At 35.8% G+C, this 22,371-nt stretch overlaps 1 protein-coding gene and 1 pseudogene across 2 annotated transcripts in view; both read right to left on the bottom strand.

The window, feature by feature from the left end:
• Window positions 1-22,371, bottom strand: part of SSBP2 (single stranded DNA binding protein 2) — a 414,580-nt gene that overhangs the window by 48,378 nt on the left and 343,831 nt on the right. For both annotated transcript variants that reach the window (XM_027864166.1, XM_027864167.1), the window contains 3 exons: window positions 15,898-15,964; window positions 14,145-14,215; window positions 8,664-8,731 (listed from right to left, as the gene is read on the bottom strand). In XM_027864166.1, the coding sequence (XP_027719967.1) occupies window positions 8,664-8,731; window positions 14,145-14,215; window positions 15,898-15,964 (206 nt within the window). The remainder of the gene's footprint in view (window positions 1-8,663; window positions 8,732-14,144; window positions 14,216-15,897; window positions 15,965-22,371) is intronic.
• Window positions 19,397-21,398, bottom strand: LOC114044612 (annotated as a pseudogene).

Genomic DNA, 22,371 nt, shown 5'->3' with positions numbered 1-22,371 from the left:
CAACACAGAAATAACTTATTCTCCTATGTCTCTTTTTGAAACAAAACAAATTATCTTTTTGAAACAAAACCAACAAAACAAACATATGCTGTTGTTTAGCATTATTAATAAATATTTTAAAATAAAACAGACAAAAAGTAAAATATAATCCCTACAAAGAGTTAAGCCAAATAATATAGATAAATGACTAAAACACAGCTGTATACTTATATTATTTACCATTTGTTAAAAGAAAGAAAGGCTGTAGGCTCTAAGTTTAAAAGGGTAGTAGCACTATCTATGACTGTATTTAATCTGAGATTTGTTGCTGTTTAATGTCACCTTTATTTACATAGTTCTGGTAGGTTTGAATATTGTTCTTCTATTCCCGAGTATCACACTTCATATGTCTTCCTACATTTCTTGAATTGTTCATATTTATTATACCATACAGTAAAATAATAATATTCCATTTACATACCACAATTTATTAATTTTTCCCCAATTAATTGTGCACATAGATCATTTCCTGACTTTTGCTACTGCAAACAGTGCTACTTTGAAGTTTTCTGTACAGACGAGTCTTTTTTTCTTATGCATAACCCGAGTACGAAACTAATCATGGGATTATTGGTTCAAAAGATAATAATGTTTTTTAAAATAAATTTTCTTGTACATTTAGCAACTGGGGTAGCACTTCCTTACATGGAGCTCTATACTTCCCAAGTGACCATGTTGTAGATCTGGCTCTAAAGCCAGCACCCTCTTAGTTCAGGTTTGATGTTGGGATGAAATGAGGCATTTGAATCGTTGAATGAAGGAGGTGTACTTTGTTCAAAAATAGCAAGGATACAAGCTTCGCTAGACAAGGTCTCCCTCACCTCCATGTGAAAACTTGTCTGGTCAGTGTGTCATCAATGAGAGGTGATTCATGTGCTTTCAGGTGACCACCAAGTCTGGGAGATCCCAATTAGCTGAAACTGGGATCTTCAATGTTCCCAGGCTAAGAAACTGCAGCAGTGAAGCTGGGGCCAATAAGGTGGCAAGGAAGCAGCAAGTCACAGAAGTCAGGGACACCAAGTCAAGAAAACACTGGTCTTATCCTAGACCCCAGGTTGAAAATGCTCTGTGGGTCGGCAACTGCTAAAACCATAGCTCAAGGACTTCGGGCATATTCTAGTATATTCTGAGGAAGCCACTGGAAACAGTTTATAAAAAAGAATCCAGATTTGTGATTTCATTGGTGTAGGATATTCTGGAGGAGAAAAATCTATGGAGGCAAATCTGTACCTGCTTGGCTACTTGGAATCTTAGAGAGTTGCTTGGGAGCTCCAAATAGGTTAAGTGATTTTCCCAAAGTCATATAACCTTCACCTGCCAAGGGCTGGACTTAAACCCAATATTCCTGACTCTGAAGCCAGTACTGATGACTGTATGCCAATCACTATGCCATGACTGCTTCTCCTAGGTCAAAATAAAAGACCATTTCAAACAGTATAGCAAAAAAAAAAGATTGGAAAAGATCCTCCCACATAATCATGGGTTAATATACTCACACAAATTACCACATGAGGTAAGGCACACATGCAGAGAATATGTGTGTGAACATACTAGGTAGGGAACTTTGTGGCCAGAGAATATGTATGAAGAGGTTCACACCACTAATCCACGTAGTCAAGGCACATCGTTGGAGGGCACCCAAGTCAGGAAGCTCGGTGGCCTGGGCAACTGTGCTTCTAAGGTTGCAAGGTTGCTCAGGGCTCTGGACACACCACTGTTTGACTTTCTGTTGATTTCTGCTGGGCGTCATGTTTCTGCTCTCTGTGAGTCATCATTGCATCTCTGCAGGACTTCCCATTGCCTATGCTGGGCTTTCTATCTCTTTGCTCAGTGTCTAGCTGTGTCTGTTGGCCATCTGTGTAGGCATCATTGTTAACAAGTTGCTTTCTGCTATCATTCATTAGGCTTTAACTCCTCAGGGTTATCTCCTAGGTCCTCTGCTCTTACAGTGTCTACAAAGCCTGTCTCTCCAATAAGAGCAGGTTGATGATTTTTTTTTTTTGGTTAGGCAATTGGGGTTAAGTGACTTGCCCAGAGTCACACAGCTAGTGAGTGTTATGTGTCTGAGGCTGGATTTGAACTCAGGTCCTCCTGACTCCAGGGCCAGTGCTCTATCCACTGCATCACCACCTAGCTGCCCCCAAGCAGGCTGATAATTTTTAATGCAGAGCATTAAAACTGAGCTATTGTTTCTATTAGCTGGGATATTAAAAAAAGAGAAAAAGTCATCAGAAAGTCTCCTGGCCAAGATTAATCCTTTTCTTTCATCTGTCCTTTATCTGGAGCTGATCATGATCATCTCTTAGTCTGATGGGTTTAGACAAGTCCCTATTGTTCCCATTTAACTCTTGACTTTGAGCAAATGTCCCCAAAACCTATTGAGGGGACTCTGACCTAGAACTCTACCCATCTGCCTCAAGCTTCCATGAATTCTTTGATTGACATGTAAATTATATTCCAGGCTCTTATTTAATTTCTCATCCTGAATGAGAATTTCCATGTGATTCAAATGTATACTTTTTGATATGCTATTTGTTTCTTCCTGCATCAGGGGTGGGGAACCTGTGGCCTTCCAGCACACAACTGAATTTCTGGGTGAATTCAACTTGAGTATTTTCTCTGTCAAAGTCCTGCATGTTTCATCAAGCTTCAGTTTGTCCTCTGTTTTCAAAGTTTCTGGGAAACTGTTTTAGTATGTTTTCCTAAAATATGGTATTCAGAACCTTTTCTTGTTTTCCAAATGCTTCCTATGGACCAGTAATTCTCAGGTTTTCTCACTAGGTTCTGTCCTCTATCCATGTTGTATTCATATTGAAGAATGTAGACGTTTTTATAGTAGATCTCTTTCAAATTTTTGCTTAGTTATTTGTTCTACCTCTTCTTACACTGGTACTATTCTATTTTTCAGAGATTCTGCCATTTAATCAATACTTTCCAATGAATGCTCCAAACGAGGGGTGGAGAACCTGTGGCCTCAAGGCCACCGTTAGGTCCTGAAGTACAGCCCTTTGACTGAATCCAAACTTCACTGTGAATTTCCCCACCTCTGGTCCAAACTGTTGAATCGAATATGTACCTTGTTGATTTGACTTTTTCCTTTACTGATTTTAATTCTACATTTATAGATGCCAGATAGCTTTGTATTTTTGTTATTGAGCTTATTACCACCCAGAAGATTTTTGTGTGAGATCCAGTTTTCCTTCTAGAAGTCCTGTTCCTTTTTTCTTGCCTTCCAGTATTCTCTCCTCCTTTACTGTTCTTGCCTTATAATGTTTAGCCAATCCATTGAGGCCTTTTTTGGTGAAATTATTCTTTCTCTTTTTCCTCTTCCATGAGAATGTTATTTTCTAGGAGCATTCCCCACCCTTATTTTGCTGTTCTTTTTACTTTATTTGGTGCATTTATTGTTATTTTAAGGTAAGGAAACAGTGCTTAGTCATGATCATTCAAATCTCCATCATCTTGCCATCTCTCCAATGTAGAGTTATTCCTGAAAAAATTAAGCTGATTTTTAGTAATACACCATAACAACATAAAATTCTTTGGATGTAACTATTCACAAAGTGAAACTCTGTGACTGTGATTTGCAATAATAATATAATAGGAACCACTATAGCTAGATATGGTTATCTCCCCATGTTTTCTACACACACACACACACACACACACACACACACACACACACAATAAGTATAACATATATATTTGAGAGGGAGGCGGCAGGGTGGCATAGAGAATTAGCTCTGGAGTCAAGAAGGTCTAGGCCCATGTCCTGGCTTTAAAACATATTGCAGCATGATCATGCACAAGTCATTTAAATTTTCCAGGCAACTCTCTAAGATTATAACTCATGTGACCTATCTAAGCTATGAGGATTCTTATTGTAACTTCCACAGGTGAATCTTGAGTTGTGGATCAAGGCCATACCTCCCTGTCAGGAGTTTTAGGGGTGCCCCTGAGGAGTTGGTGGGTAACTCTTTAATGTCTTTGATACATACCTTCTACTGATATAATTCCTCCCATTTGAGAATCAGTTTAGTCAGCCAGACCTTAGTCAGTGGCTTTTAGAAAGGGACACTTACTATATATCCTCCTAGAGTCTGTGACACACTCTCCCGCAAGTACATAGAGGGTCTAAGGAAAAGTGGGTTTAAGCTTAACAAGCACATGTGACAAAGGGGTAATCCACAGCTGTTGGCTGCAGAAAGTTCTTTGCATTCATGAGGTGCTCAAGATGCTCCCCTCAAGCCTGGCACAGGCTCTTTGCTGGAATCCTGGCGGAGTCATGAATCTAGGTCTAGACTGCCTTTCCTAACAGAAACTTAGCCAGCAGTTCTGGGGATACTGTTGGGATACCAAAAGGATAATGGGAACTCCAAAATCCCCTGGACCCTTCAAAGATCCTAAGATCCTCCTCCAGCAAAAGGGGACAGGAAACCTGTCCACGACCAAATGGTAATCTTCTCTTAATCCCCCTGCCCTCCAGAGGACATTCCTACTCAGAAATTTTACTAGAAAGTCATGCTTGCTCTGATTTGTTCAATTGACTCATCTTGACTCTCTTAATAACTAACAGATGACCTATAGGACACAGCCAAGTTTCCTCAGCCTATATGAATCCTTCTTCATTCCTGTTCCAAGTATTTTTTAGCACTTTTTAATAAAACCTCTGGGTGAAATTAATTGATTATCATTTACTTTAAGCAGGACACTGTGATTTGATTGAGTAAATATAAATCAACTTCACCCTTACACTTACAGAGCTGCTGCTGATTTCTACCTGTAGAAGCTGCTTCTATGCCAGGAATTACCTACACCAAGAAATCACAGGTCCAGACCAAAAGAAAAAAATGTGTATTTGTAGATACATACTCATGGATTAAGCCACAAACGCACAAACAAGAGCTACCAGTTTTAGCTATTTTAACAAGGGCATGGTTGGCAAATATGTATGAAATGCTATGTTTCTTAAACTATTGTCAATCGATAAAAAAAAATCCCTGGTCTGATAACCTGTCCTCTACAAACCTTTGTTCTAAAGTTAAGTTGCTAAAAAACTTGCTTTCAGAGATGAGCTTTCAAGGCTTACTGACATCATAGACCCTATGGTGTAAGCTGAAGTATGTGGTGATCCTATATCAATGCATCATTTAGGCAGGAAACAAGTGCTTCTATACAAACTACCTACTCTTCAGCTTTGTTTCATGTAGAAAAATAAAAAATGGAGTAGAGAAACAATTAGGGGCCAAATAATACAGTGAGTTCACGTGCAAAGGGCCACAAACAGATTCACACATTTAGAGAAGCACTGTTCCAGCCTCAGCTGGAAATTCTGGCCATCCCCTACCGGATACTTACCACATCTGCCAAAGAAGACACTGAGGAGTAGAGTGAAGATTTGCTAGCATTAGCTATTACTCTGGTGTTTCTTAAATAGAATTGGACACTTTACATGCTCACACTAATGCCTGGGACTTTCTTTTCATCTGAATATGACTGATGCTTCTTTTCAGTTAAAACATCCTCTGTCATTGGGTAGCTGAGCTGTCAGTCAGCATCAGAGTAATCGCTAGAGGCATAAAAACAAGTTAAATTGGTGGTTGGCCTGATGCTGGCTGATAGTCCTGTTAACCAGAGACAGCAATGTGACCCATAAATATTTCTAGGCTCTAATTCATACAAAAATTTTGTACAAAGCCTTGATTGCAAGACACAGTGTTGAATCTATCATTTTAAACATCATGATAAAAACAATACAATATATTACACAGCTATCCTTATCATAGTTTTGTATATTTTGTATGAAGCTTAAACAAGAATTATTAAGGTAGAATAAAAATAATTCTTATTTTATGACTTTCAAATGTTCTATAAACACTCATTTATTCTTATAGCCCCCGATGAGTTTCCCATTAAACTGCATTTTAATATTTTAAGAGGAAAAGTATTAATAATAACTCATATTTATATACTAAATTTTCTTCCAAGTGCTCGGGAACATTTGGAATCCACTTTAACCTTCAGAGCATTTTTGGCTAGGGTAAGAGGAGGTAGGCAGGAAGAAGAACAATGGTGCTGAATGGCAATTATTATTAGATGAGATTCAAAAATTCTGTGACTGTCCCCCCTTTTAATATCAATCACATTATGAAGAATGAACATTATAACCCATGACATAAGGCATGTCAGAGAGGCAGTTTCTATATAAATACAGTGTAGGAATGAACTTTAAGCTATGCAATTTCATAATAAAAATTGAAATTGAAAGAGGTCAGATTTTTTTATAAAACTTGGCTGGCCCTCAATGAGTTAGAGTGTATATCATTAATGTCAAAGCAACTGTCTTTAACAAAGAAATGGGAATGTAGACCTCTGCAATCTTTTTTCCCTCCTGTTTCAGATATGAGATTCTCACAGAAATAGACATTTCTTATCTTACCTAAAATTCATTTTATTCTAAGAAAATAATATGGACAGCCACAAATGTATAGGACTTAGAAAACAGAAAAAAAGACTTGAAATGTATTCAATTATTTTATCTTCAGATAAACATATTAAGATTTTTTTAATCTGGAAATTTAAAAAAGAAACATGATTGCACAAATTCTTACATTTTCTTCTCTGGAAACATAACTTCTAAGGAAATGAAAATAAACTAGGACACAATCCTAAAGGTAGCATAATACATAATCACCAAAATGTGGAGAAAATATGCTGGAGACTCTTAGATCTAAGCATCATACAAATTCCTAAGAGTGATATAATGGAAAAATTGTTATATATTTGGATCCACAGCCTGGATATATATACATAAACATATATTATCTTTAATGATCACATAAAACCAAAGTATATATCTAATGATTAAAGATCCTGTACAATAATTTTTTAAAATATATTTTTAGATTCCATAGTAGAAAATATTATTTGGATATGAGTTATTAATTATGCATATATGCAAGCACAGGAGAACAAAGATAATCATTATAGTTTCAGAGATTCAAGGAACATTTTAAGGCCATAAGTGATCATATGGAATAATACCTTTTCATACTCTAAAACTGGTTTGCCTAATACACCAAATAACTGTAATATAAATATGATTAGAAGAAATTAGATATATATTAATGACTTTAAAATGATTACCAAAGTTAATCTATAAACTTCACCCCCCCAAAAAAATTATAGTTATTATCCATACTAATGATGTGGCAGTTTAATTCCTATCTTCAATTTTTTACATTTTTAAAACAGATTACTTACCTTTAATTCTGATGTTATTAAAGTAGTAATTCTAGAAAAGAAGTGTATATTTGGGAAACTACTACCAGAGGCAGCTAACATACTGTCTACGTGACCTGATGGCAAGTCATTAGACCTCCCAGTTCCCTTTGGAATTCTCTGAGACCATAAGTAGCCAAATGTTTGTCAATCTCTTTTGGTAGAGGGAGTTTCCCAAACTGGAAGTTCCTTTCACCAATGAAATCACATACGGCCCATGCCCTTACCAATTTTATTTTTGGCTCAACTTGTGACAAAATTATTCATCACTAGCATGTTTTTCAGTGCCAGTAAAATGTTAATGGGTAGGTGCACTAGATACAGTTGGATCCAAAAAATGCTCTAGTAGAGCACCTTTTCACAATGTTCAGTATTATATAAAGTGCCTCTATTACTTTGGATCATCCATCTTCAGGCCACATATCTGCAATTCATTAATGGATTCTCCAGATTACCAGTGACTTTTATAACACCTAACCTGGGGCAAATGGAACTTGTAGGGTAAATTAGATAATTTCGAAATGGGAATTTTCTCAATAAATTCCAGTACAATGGCAAATGAGAATAACTTTTCAGTTTTCTAAAATAGCCTTTTCAGTAAAACTCTGCCATTTGCTCTATGACAGGCTGAATCAAACGCTCATCAGAGTTCTTTTAGGAGTAGAAAATGATGAAGATGGCTTTACCAAAGCTTACTTTTTAATGAGGATGGCTTTATCAAAGCTTACTTTTTAATCAGAGGTGAGTCTTGTCTTTTTCAATGGCTAATTGGCTAAATGTAGAAATCAAATTTTAAAAAGATAAGGCTCTTTACTATGGCAGGTTTGAATTACGATGCTGCTTACATCTTTATTTTTTGTGACTTCATTTTTTCATAATTGGTACTATAAGGAATCTATGAACTCATCAATGTGGCTACAGTAACACAGATTGTAACCATTTGCCCATTCTTTATTATTCCTGTCCATGTGCTTTCTTATATCGGCCTCAGGAGATCTAGCCAACATGCTGAAGAGCTTCCTCTCATTCTCTTGACATCTCATGCATACCTATTAATTGGCATGCGATAAAACATTAAAATTTAACAGAAACATCAAGCAAAAAGTTTACATTATAGGAACCTGAAAATGGCACACCCATTATTTACACAGATTATAAAAGGAAAAAAATAAAAATATGCAGAGCATTTAAAAAAATGAATAAAATGATAACATTTTATGATATTCAACTATTCAACTAAATAATACATACATTCCCCCTCTCTTGGTTTGAGCCACAGCTCATTATTGGATTTAAAAAGAATGTCATTTTAGTAAAGAGAATAGTGTAACAGATTTGCTTACATGTTCATTCCAGGCATTCCAGGGCCACCTAAAGCATTCAGAGGGGGCCTCATTGCACCTCCATAGTTCTGCAATGATAACCAAGGGTCAGACTACCACAAAACAAAAAAACAAAACCAAAGAGGAGGGGGGAAAGAAAGGAGAGCAGGTTAATGACTTCCCTACACAATTGCTGACTGGATAAGGCCTGTGCAATTCAGTGAGGAATCCATTCTTGTACTTTTTAATTTTTAGCTTATGAAAAATGTATGAAAATGTAGGCTCATTGAAGCATATTAAATGAATTTGAGAAATGTTTATAATCATAACATTTAACACGCATTTATTAATCAACTACTGTGTGCATAACACTGTACTTTTTAATTGGGGAGATTTCTTATAAATTATAGATTTCTCATCTTGGCACAACAACACAGGCAAAGATAAATGCTAATGCTAGTGAATTCAATGTAAGAAAGTTGATTTGAAATATTCAATGATCACAATTAAAATTCCAGAGTTAAATTATAGATTCCATAGTAACCTAAAAAACCAAAACTAAATCATGCATACTCACAAAATCATTAATTTGTATATTTACACATATATACATATGTAACTTCTTAAGCATAATGGTTAAAGCTAATTTAGAATGAAAAGGTTATAGAGTTGGAAGGAACATTAGAATTCATCTAATTTAAAGTCTGCCAGTGCAAGTCTTTTCTATAGACCTTGACACAGGTGGTCATTGAGCTACCTTAAAACTTGCAATTATAATAGGAAGCTCACTCATTTAACTGCTATAATGTTCTTTCTAATGCATCAGAAGCCAAACCCTGTATCAAGGAACTAGTTTGCCAGTGGTAGCAAAATAAAAGAATAAATCTCTTTCCAGTTCTCAAACTGATCTTTTTCAACTGGTACTTTTTTTTTTTCCTTCATGGAGTATAGCAGTTGAGTATAATTTCATCATTAGGTTAATGGTACCTTGGATTATAGGAACACAAGGTTAGTAAGATCAGATTAATCTGGATGCCTCGTTGCACCAAAAGTGAGTCAAGATTGAAAAGGTAAATAATTCTGGTGTGAATTGCAAGGAGAAAGATGATTTTTTTTTTTAAATTGAGAAAGTACCTTAATTAGGGATATACAAAGTAATACAATATGGAGACCAATAAGTGAGGTGGGGAACATGGGAAGATAAATCTTTTGGTAATTTGGACAAATTCAAATGCAACATTTACCCATTCATGCATCATGCAAATATTTACTCTTTGTACATCCACATCCCCAGTGCCTAACACAGCATTCTGCACACAGTAGATGCTTCATTTTGAATATGAATTGCACTGAACTATCGCGTGTCAACTACATAATCAGCACATACATACTATACATTCTAAACTTCATAACGGACGTTATCTGGGCATCTTACTGGAACTTCTAGAGAAACCTCTGCTGATTAAAAGATGTATTTTTCTTCCATTTTTAAGGTTTGAAAATGCTTGCGAATTCTTTCCTCTACCACATGAATCTCAACCTCAGAACACATTAAGAGTAAATATTCAATATTCCATTGTATTTCAAAGATCACAGTCAATATGGTATTTTACAGAAGAAAGTTCTATTTGGTCCCCCCCAAGCAAATTTTGGGTTATGATGTTACTATTGACAAAGTTTAAAGTAATTAAGTTTAAAATAAGTAAGAAATTTAAACATAAATTCTCATTAGAATCCCCTCACTTCAAATGATTACCTGGGCCAAGAATAGCTCTTATTTTTTCTTAATATGGTATAGACAAAACAATAGTTTCTTCTTTCATTTAAATACACATGACTTGTATAAGCAATTGCCTTTGTCTCTGTGTAGCCTAAATTTGAAAAACTGTTTAATTTCTCATGTAAGTTTATAATGTATGTGACAATGAAGAGCAAGGGTGTTGCTTAGCCACAGGCAAGAATAATCTCAAAGAATGAATTCCTATCTGTGTTGTGATTTTGTTAGCCATTGCTCACAAATAAAATTTACTTGAAATGGGTATTTTCTAAACTCTACTAATTTAATTTATTTACAACATAAACCAAATAAATACCCAACTGTGTAATTTAGAGCATAACCAAACTAACCAGAATTCACACTACATTTTCAAATGAAGTCTAAGTGGCTTTGACATCTCAGGAAGGCACATTCTGAACAATGTCAGCATAACTCCTCCAATATAAAATTCATTAAAACAACAACAACAACCCTCCTTAGTAGAACTATTGTGTTTGGAATGATAAAAGTCGAAGAGTCAGTTGAAAATTAAATAAATTTAATAAATTTGGACATGTCAAAGAAGTTGGGTCATGGTACAGAAATAATAGAAAAACAGCTAAAAATTCTTAATGACCTATGCAAGATCATTAGGTGAAAAGAAACAAGTAAAGCAAAACCTTGATTGGCTTCAAATTCATGTTATCTAATTTCAACAGAACCTTTATCACAACAAAATAACTTATTTTACTCCTTCATTTTTTATCCCACTCCCACAAAGGCTGTTCCAAACCTCTTCTCTCTTTCTTTCCTACTTTTGGGAGGGTCTCACCTCATTCTTCATTGAGAAAATAGAGACCATTCTCTATGACCCATCTATCTCCCACTCCTCTCAAAGCCACTTGACATCATCCCCTATTCTCCTCTCCTTTACTGCAGTCTTTGATGAAGAGGGGACTATTTCCCTTTCTAAGGCCAACTCTTCTATGTGATCCTACCATCTCTTGTCTTCTCCAGCAAACTGCCCCTATTAATTATTCCTTCTTTTTTTTCAGTCTCTCCCTATCTCCGGTCTCCTTCACTGCTACCTATAAACTTGTCCAAATCTTCTCAATTCTAAAACAAAGCAAGACAAAACAAAACAAAAATTCAAATCCACATTTGATCCAACCAATCCCTGAAGCCAGCATCTCTATTACTTCTCCCTTTCTCAGCCAACTAAAAAAAAGTTCTTACATTTATTGTCCCCACTTTTCTCCAAACTCATCAACTGAGCTGAAATTACTCTCTCCAAAATTACCAATTATTTTAGTATGTTAATTGCTAAATTTGACAGCCTTTTCTCAATCCTCATCCTTCTCAACATCTTGGCAACTTGACACTTTCCCTTCCTCAACATATACTCTTTAGGTTTTTGTGACATTGCTCCTTCTCGGTTCTCCTCCCAAATGTGTGACAATCCATTCTTATTACAGTTGGTTTATTATTCCTATCATGTTTCCTACCTGTAGTTGTACCTCAAAGATCTTATCTTAGCCCTTCTATTTTCTCATTTATTAACTTTACCAGATGCCATTTTCTCTAATTCGATGATAAGACTTTCAAGATCTCCCCAGTTGCTAATGGCTCTTCTCTCCAATTACACTGTATTTATTGTGAATATTTTGTGTATGTGTATATAACACATGCATATACACACATATATACATACACACTATATGTAGAGAGTACACACATACATATGTATGCATATATGTATGTCTATACATGTTATATATGCACACTTACCCTGATTCAATGAAAGCTTCTTGAAGGCAAAGATTGTTTCATTTTTTCTCTTTGTATGTCTAGGACTTAGTACAATGCCTGGGACATTGGAGGCACTTAATAAATACTCGTCTATTAATTGATTGGGCCCAATTACCATAAATACTGGCCTGGTTCAGATAATATGTTTGGAACTTGCATATGTGTAATGTAAGATTTTGTTTCAGGTAAGTACTCTGAAAAACATAATTTAAAAACATACAAGTTTAGTTATATAAAACCCATATGATTCTATAAAGTCATCATTTTATATATGTTCATAATTTCTAACACTTTGAACTCTTTGGTTCAAACTCTTAGACTACTTGGATATAATTTAATAAACTTAATTCATCAACTTACATTAGGAAGTTGGGGACAAAAAGAATTAAAGTATCTAACCGAAGATCCTTAAAGGTTACCTAGGAGTATTTTGGGTCCAGAATGAGTGGTTTCATTTAAATTTGGATATCTTGGTTGGAAACCTATTTTAACTAATCTTAGAAAAATATGAAAGCTTAGAAAGGATGGGGTTACCAATTTCAGTGATTATTTAGAACTTCAATGGAAATATTTTCTTATCTGATCAATCAGTAAACATTTATTAAATGTCTGTTATGTTACAGGCACTGTGGATACAAGTACAAAGAATGAAATGACACCAACTCACAAAGTAGCCAGGTGGAAAACCTAAATAGTTTATCTTTAGCATAAGTTAATATGACTATTATAGCCATTCAAATGAGCCATAAGAACAAATTTAATTTGAAATTCTGTCAGGTACTTGAAAAATAACAAACCAGCCCAACGCTCCTTTTATGTATCCAAACTGGCATCAAATACATTCTAAAAGAGCAAAACTATTAGTTGCTTTCATGAGGATGACAGGGAAGGAAATTCACTGACTACTGCTAACCACATGAAAGCCCCCTGTACAGGTTTATACAACTCTCATTTCTATTATTTTGATTCACTCTTTAGAAATTAATTTCCACTTCAGGTACTTTTTTTTTGCAAACGTAAGGAAAAATGTAAAGAAACTATCTAAAACAAATTTGACCTCCAGGAACAAAACGCTTAAAATGCCACTGCTGGATAGAGAAGTCTCAATTCTAGTGTATAATCTGTTGCTTCTGGTTAAGTACAGCTGATATATAGTGAATAGTATTAGATCTGTACAAAAGAACATACTTCAAAGATGACTTCTCAATGGCCCTCTTGTGTATACTAGAAAATTGTGAATATAAAACTCACATGATTTTTAAAATGCTTTGCTATTTAACATTATCAGCACCTTGATTTTTATTTAGAATATCACAACCTTTCTTCTAGTATATCTAATAGAAAGGCATTGCTACCTATCAATTACTAAATTATATTTTTAAATACATTTCCTCTAAAGAGGAAAAGGCACTATACAAATAAAGTGTAAAGCTGTTACAACATGATTTATTCCTCAGATTTGGATTTACACAGATAAAACCATGTCCCCAGAAACACAATGTTATATCAGGCATTTGTCATGTTAAAAGCCAGATATAATATGGTTAGCCAGTGTGAAATAAATATTATGTATGAGTCCTGTTTTGGAAATAAACACATTGTTATAATGATTTAAAGACCCTTATTGGGGTAGATGTGATTTAGAAAATTCATAATACATGTGCAAAAATTTGCATCCAACTGGCCAGACTCTTTTTTTCAGTCAGTTGACATTACTGTTCAGATACACTTTGTATATTATTGCTGAAGATATTTTTGCATTTCAGCACATGAATTTGTAATAAAGTTATTACTTAGGCAGAAAAAAGAAATGAGTATTATGTGATGTAACATTATTGTTAGTCCTGTCCTACAGCTCCTACATCATAAAAAGTCTCTTGGCCATGCTTATGGTTTACCTATGTCAACTGCCACACACAAACATTCATGCCAAATACCTGTGGCCCCAAGGGAACCATTCCTCTTGGAGGGGTCATTCTCTGCATTGGTCCACCCATATTTGGATGTCCTGAAAAAAGACATGAAAATGTAAGATTTCAATGTGCATCAATGCCAAACAAGGGTCAACAGTTTTTATACTTATATAAGATGATGACATTTCAGGCACCTGACTTAAAATTGTAGTTGCTTAACAACAGATGGCCCATTTCTGAAACTACTTAGCATCCTTTCCTGCATTCCCTATTATAGCTGAGATTCTGCTATTCTCTTAGAATAGCCCCATCTTTATGGGTACTCTAGGGGGTACCCTAGTGTTGAGTTCCTGTTCCTGGTAGAAAGTATCCCTCAGATTTAAGAGTCAGACTCAAATCATGCCTGCTAGTTACGTGACTGACCCTAGTGAAGTAAATGATCCTCTCTGGACCTTAGCCTCCTCAAAAGCAAAATGAGGATAAGAGCTAAAGTATCCACCATATTAAATTATGAAGGTCAAATGAGATAATGTATGGGAAGTGTTTTGTAAAGCACTATATAAATTTCAGTTAATAATGACAAACAACTCTCAAGTATTAAGGGGTGTGTGTGTGTGTGTGTGTGTGTGTGTGTGTGTGTAATCTAGTAACGTAAATTATTCTGGTTCGTTCTGTGGTCATTTCACTGTTTACCAACTTCTCTATCAGAAGTGGTCAGAAATAGCAAGCAAGAATAGGTGAAACTCAATTTATTTAATATTTCTACCTGTTGGCAATAATGAAAAAAGTCTGGAGGGTTAAGAGTTTGATGCAATTACCTAGAATGATGCTATCTTTAATTCAATATCTATGTTATTCCTATCTTCCAAGGATATTTATTGTTTTATTTATTCTAATTCACATCTATCATTGATAAGAGCAATATTTTCTTACCTTTATCAGTATAGACCCCTACAATTTTCAAAGTAATTTCACATACATTATCACTGAACCTTCTCAACAGTCCTATATAGTAGGCACAGCTGATTATTGTTCCCATCTTATACAGGAAGAAATTAAGACTGAGAGAAGTTGTGACCTGTCTAAAGTCACACGGCTAGTAACTTGCTGAGCAAGGACTCAGAACCCAAGTCTCTTAAAGACTACTCCAGTGATCTTTCCATTTTATTATTGTTATTTTGTTGTTGTTGTTCAGTCTTTTCAGTCGTGTCTGATTCTTTGCAACCCCATTTAGGGTTTTCTTGGCAAAGATACTGAAGTGGTTTGCCACTTCTTTCTCCAGCTCATTTGACAGATGACGAAATTTAGGCAAACAGATGTGAAGTGGCTTGCTCAGGGTAACACAGCTAATAAGTGTCTGAGGCTGGATTTGAACTCAGGAAGAGGAGTCTCCCTGACTCTAGGCCCCGAGTTCTATCCACTGTGCCACCTACCTACCCCCCTCTTCCATTTTATTATACTGACTCCACAAATGCAAATCATAATATACAAATTATAGAATGTCAGAAACATAAGTAATTTTCTAGAATAACTGCCCCAGGTAAGAAAACCAAGACCTAGAGAGATGAAGTGGCCTCTCCAAGGTTATAAAGTTAGTGACATGTCTGGAATTAAATTCCAGGTTTCCTGATAGGTCTCTAATATGCTGCAGTTGAGTAAATTATATGTACAAGTGCAATGGAACAGAAAGTGAAACTTACAGAAAGGAAATTTACTTGAGAAAGTAAATTGAGATTCTTAGCATCAATTTCATAGACATACATTTTAAAGAACTGACCTTGTTGTCGCGTTGGGTCCATTCCACTAGGCAGTAATGGCTGACTTCCTGGGACACCTCCAAGTGCCTAATGTATATAAAGAGAAACAAAGCATGATGACAGAATTCAACAAGTTACATTATATTTAATACTTAAATTAATTTTAGTATTTCTCAAGGGTCCTTCTCAATCATTCAATTTCTCAATATGAAAAAACCCTCAAATGCATATAAGATCATTCATTGCCTACTACTGATCAAAAGAAGATGTATTACATGACCTTATTCTGGGTGAATAAGAGTGAGTCAAAGACTCTTTGGGCATAAAGAATTGAGAAAGAAATCATTGACTTTAGAAGAATCCTTTTAAAAAAAAATGACTTTTTTTACATAGTTCTCCACAAATCCCACACAAATGCTTTAGTGTGATCGGGAAGAGACCCTGGATGCTCAAAGACTGTGTTAACCAAGTACAAGGTCAAGTAAGTTCTACCAGGCTGGAAAAGCTTCAAATAATTCTGAGCAACTTGTCTGCTTCCTGAGAACCAGCCTACATATAAAAGAGGCTCATCAAGCCAAATCTGTTGGCTACTTGGTGGTGAATTCTTTGGCTGTGGTAACCCATTAAATAAACTGCCATAATACTGCATTTGAGAAAACTGTATGGAAAGAAAAGGCTAAAAGTACAATAATGGAACAGAGCTAGCAAAGCCTGTTTGGTGTCAGCATGACACCTCTTTGCAATATTTTCCTTTGTATTCTCTATAGCTCCTGCTCCAGCGCTTTGCTTAATACATATTAACTGAATGACTAAAACATACTTAGTCAATAATCAAGGCAGCATTATAGCTGGGATATGCCCTAAGAAGCTATGAACTTTGCACAACTATCCATATAGAGCAAAATCTGGCATCTCTGTAGAGCACATTATCCTTCAAAATCCTCTCAAATCACCTTAAGTTGGATCAACTCAGGTCAAGCTTATCTTCACAACTTTTTTCCTATTGATACCTTTGGTTTTTATATCACTTTCATTTCCCAATATAACCACTCACTCAGAGAGGCATTTCACTGTTTGAGGCAGGCAGGGAGTTGGAATGCTCCTTGCTCCCCATTGCCACTTCCAGGTTTTTTCCCAACCTCCTCGATTCAGTAACATCTCTTCCTTTGAGGTTCATGCAATTCATTATCTATGACCCAATCCAAATCCTTGTAGCTGTTGTTTATAAAGATCACTTCCATACCTTCCTTAAGGAGTTCAGTACCTTGCTCACCATTTTTCTCTCCTCCTCACTACTGTCCTCATACTAGGGGATTTCAAATGCTCCATTCAAAGCCCTTCATAACCTAGGCCCCTCGGACCTTTCTAGTCTTCTTACATACTCCCTGACATGTATTCTTCCATCCACTGGCAGTTTTCTCCGGGAGGTTCCACAAACAAGACACTCCATCTCTTGACTCCAGGCATCCTCTCTGGTTGTCCTCCATGCCTGGAATATTCTCCTGTCTCTGCTCTGACTACTGACCTCCCTGGTTTTCTTCAAATTCTAACTAAAATCCCAAGTTCTACAGGAAGCCTTGCCTAGCCCCCTTAATTCTAGAGCCTTCCCCCTGCAAATTATCTCCTATTTATCCTGTACATAGTTTGTTCATACATATTTGTTTGCTTGTTGCCTTCCCCCACTAGACTGTGAGCATCTTGTCTTTTGGGCTTAACACAGTGCCTGGCATATATGAGACAATAAATGTTGATTGATTGACATCTTATAACAATATAAAAAAAGAGGAAAGAGGCAGATTAGCAAAACTAACTAGTACATCATTCAAGTCAAAATATATGCTCTGTTCATCCCTGCAAAGAGAGAGGTAGATGCATCCACATCTCCTTTCTTTTTGCCAAGCTTGTTCATTAAATTTGCATACCATTCAGACTTGATTTCTATTGTTATTTTTATACCCTAGTTACTTTGTAAACTTTTCCTGGTTTTGCTCACTTCACTAACTCTTGGCTTGTAGAATTCTTCCCATGCCTCCATGCTTTCTTCATACTCATCATTTCTTATGGTGTAGTAATATTCTATTGCATTTATACTTGGTTGACAGCCCCAGTTGATGGGATGTCAATTTTGCTTCTAGTTCTTTGCTTCCACAGAAAGTAGTGCTATAAATATGTTGGTATCTATTGGGCTTTTCTGTCTATCCTACACCTTCTCAGGGGTGTTTGTCTAGAAATGGAATCTCCTGGTAAAATGTGTGAACTTTTTAGCCAATTTCTTAGAAAAATTTCAGGTTGCTTTCCAAAACGGTCAAATTAATTCACAGTTACCAAATGTGTTATTAGTGTGCCTATTTTCCCACACAAACCCTTTAAAACTGACTATTCCCATTTTTTGTCATCTTTGCCAATTTGCATGGTGTGAGTTATTTAATAAATACTTATTCCCTTCCCTCCCAAGACATGAATACTGAATATCCCTACAGTTAAATAATTATTTCTTTAAAGAATATTTTTTAGTTGGAAAGCTTTCTTAATTAGTAAAAAGTATGAATTATTAAATGATTTATAGTTTTGCTACTCTTTTGCTTGTGGTATACATAAAATACATAGAATAATGAAGCCTATTTGTAAATAAACACACCAAAACTTATGGATATAAATGAGTATTGTCCTTTTGAAAGACTAAACACGTATTGCAAAACGATGTCACAGAGCCCAGAAGATTTTTGGGACTTCTCTTTTGAAGCTGCCTTCAAAAACTACAACATTCTTTAAAGTGTAACCCAATAGTGGAAAAAAATTCATTCTTCTGGTGGGAACAGATTTGATATTTTGAAATAGCTAGAAGTTATGTGGATACTAGTTCAGTTAAAAATTTGTTTCAGTGGAATTTGGATGACTACCATGGTGATGAAATCCTAGACCTCACTTCACTTCTTTTGTGTCATACCAAATCTTTCAAACACAGCAGTTTCATTGTAACTCCAATTTCTAGCCTAGCTGCACTGTCTTTCATGACAATCTCCTAAATGGTAGAGAGAATGCTGATGTGATGCTGCAATTTGTACAAGAGTTTTGTAGAGGTGGGACATTCTTGAGTCCTTATTCAAAAAAGACTTGTGATTTCAGATCCTATTCAGAAATATCTCCAGGTAGAAGAAAGATAAAGGCTTTCTTAAAGATAAGTAGGGAAGTCTGTTCCTCAACATGTCCCTGATTTTCAGCTTGCCTCCCAAGAGACTTTTAGGAATATCCGCTTTGGCAAGACTGAGGACTCTCTTGGTTTGAGCTGAGATCTTGCTCCCAGTGGGAGAGTAGATTTAGTCTTCTGTATTTTTTGATATAATCTAATCTGTAAAACTTCTCTTATTCTTGTTTTTTATCTGCTTTATCTATTTTTCTGAAACCAGATTTTGGAATTAAGGGGCCAAGAAAGCATGTGTAAGCTTAGTATGGCTTCTCCTCTTTAAGAGAGAGTTACTAGGAAATCTAGTAGCTTTTTGTTCTGAACCAATCAGGGCCCTATACCAGCAATATTTTGCAGCTGGGGCAGGAGAGAGGGCAGACAGATAAAATTCTAGTCTGGTACCCTTATCTCTGTGGAGAACTGAGCACTCATCTTCATGATCCTTTCTCTTGTTCCTCCGCAAGGCAGGAATCACAGTCTTTCTTAGAGAGGAGTGAGCAAGATTCCAGAGATATCTATCAATGCTTTCCATGAGCTGTGTTTTGACATTGTATGTGGATAAACATAATGTACATGGGCAGCACACACCTTATATCTAAATGATTAGTCTGATTAACTATTGGCTACCATAGGATGAATCCCATGTGACACCATCAACATCAAAGAAACAACCATCACTATTTTCAGTTGCGATTTTGACATACATATTCTCATGGGGATTTTGGAGAATTACAGATAATTTTAGCACTGATACTGTTTCTGGGTCATTCTGGAAACAATTTATTTCATTATTGATTACTACTTCAAAAAATAATAAAAAGTAAAAGTCAAGTCTTTGCTCTTTCTATTCATTGCTAAAATGCCTGATATAATAATTGCTAACATCCTTCAAGTTCAAGTACTCTTTTAAGTCTATTTAAAAAATCTAAATTTATCTTTAGTTATCATCCTCTTAATCATCCATTTGCCCTCACCAAAACTTTGACCTTCATGACATTTTCCTTATGTCATGAATGGATGGACTCTCTATTCCTTTTCATGGACCTATAGCTTACAGTTAAAAAAAGCATTTTGTGAGTCAAAATTATTTATATTGACATATCATTGGCAGATTTAACTTCATAAAAGATTTGATGTAAATTATTTGCTCTAAATATCCAAACAGATTTCTTAGGGTGTGACCCCGTCTCTCACAGACTTTGATTCAAAGAGGTGTACAGGTCCTGTTCACGTTGGTCTGATTGTACAAGTCAATCAAAAGTTTACCTCATCAGGCTAGCAGAGCTAAAGTGAGGGAGTTTCAACCTCACCGTTGTTTAATATTTGCTATTCTGAGGAAATCTAACTGGAGTTTGTTTGGAAAAGGTCAAATCCTGGATAGCTTTTTAATGACTTGAGGATGGTCTGCATTATCTGATTTGAAGAACAGTCTACATGGAACAGTAATTAATATTCTTCTTTTTTCACCAGAGTCTAGCTCCCACTATAGCAGAAAACACTCTGCTTTCTAGTTCTGATCCCCAAGATAGCTTAAACTTAAACACACACACACACACACACACACACACACACACACACACACACACACACACACACACAGAGTCTTCAACAATGAGGCCACAACATACCTTTTCAGCTCTATTTTCCACTGTCTAACTTCAAACTGGCCTATTAGCTATACCCAGACTTTATGACAAAAGTTGATTTCTTTTCTAACATCCTATTAGAATGCTTCCTGAGGGGCTGTGATTATATCTGCTCCATCTATGAGTACTGCACTGAGATACTGTACTATGAATAAATTTTCATCTGAAAAGCCAGGTGGGGTATTTACATTGAGGGAATCATTTTCTCCCAAGCCACATCATGAAGAAATTGCTTGCTCCTACCATGTTTTGGGGTCCCTGCCAGATAACAGCATCATCAGGACTGGAAGTCAAGAAGTCTACTGACATCCTACCAAGATTTTCCAACATATGCTAGAGACCATCCAGTACCTCTCTGATTAAACTCTTCTCCCTCTAGTGTAGTTTATCTTGTGAACTGATGGTTCACTTATGTCAAGATCCAGCAAAGCAACCTATTTGCTGTCACTTTTTTGTGAGACCAGGAATAAAGGGAGTATCGGAGGTACTTTTGCCAACACCACCTTTACCAAACAAGACCAAGATTTTGTATTCCATAGTACTCCTTTCTTCTTTGATTTCCTCTATTGTTGGGGCAGTGGTAGGGATGACCTTGGAGGCACACAGCCCCTGGTTAGGAGACCCTGATGGAGGTCCCTCTGCCTACCTGAGCACCGCCAGTCCCCGGGCAGTTATGAGGGACTTCTCCCATTCCACCACCTTTCTTTCAATAAATGTTTCTTGACGGCAATTACCATTAAGTCAACAAGAACTTTTTAAGTGCCTGCTATATGCAAAGCACTCTCCTAGGCACTGAGAAAGCAAGAACAAAGAATAAAATAACCTCAGTCCCCAAGAGATTACTATAATGCTTTAAAATATATACCCTTTGCATAAATTTGATTTAATCACTGCCAAACCTATTGCAAAGTGAAGTAGGTTTAACACAATATTTTTTTTTCTCTTCTTCATCCTTTTCTTCTTTAATAAGATTATCAGGAGAAAAGGTTATTAAAATATACAGAAATAAACATAGACTGTAAGGAAATTTTGGGGGAGAAAAAAGCTACTATTTTATATGTAGATTTCCTATTTTCCTTCGAGGTTGCTAGCTATACAGTGCGCACACACACACACATATATATGTATGTATGTATGTATGTATGTATGTATGTGTATATATATATATTTTTTTTATTTGCTAACATCTGAAAAGAACATTACCGTGGTACAAACGCTTCAGGCTAATGAGATATTTTATGTTCTCTGAAGCTCTGGGAGAAACAACAGGACCAAAAATCAAACCCAGATGTCTTGTGCAACTAGGATTTAGATGGGGCAAGAGCTCACAGGACTGAATGAAAGACTTCATTTTATTTGGTGTGGTAAGGAAGAGAAAATACTATTTTTCAGGCATATGTGATCTGTTACTACTTTTTTTCCCATACCATTAAGGTCCTACATACAATACTTACAATGTCAAGTCATAAGGGAACAACAGATAAAAAAAAATGATTCCATGGGATTTAAAATAATAATTTTAAACATGTAATCATCATGTAAATAATTTAGGCATACTTTATAACAAATTGCTATTTATATAGCTGAAATGTATACTTGGTATTTGAATATTTCAATAATATATATTATTTAACTACTTTAAGGACAACCACTATAATAACTGA

The sequence above is a fragment of the Vombatus ursinus genome, unplaced genomic scaffold (genome assembly GCF_900497805.2).
Source record: "Vombatus ursinus unplaced genomic scaffold, bare-nosed wombat genome assembly UNPS02014774.1, whole genome shotgun sequence".
Taxonomy (NCBI): Eukaryota; Metazoa; Chordata; class Mammalia; order Diprotodontia; family Vombatidae; genus Vombatus; species Vombatus ursinus.
The sequence above is the reverse complement of the archived record's forward strand: the minus strand, read 5'-3'. Positions and strand labels throughout refer to the sequence as shown.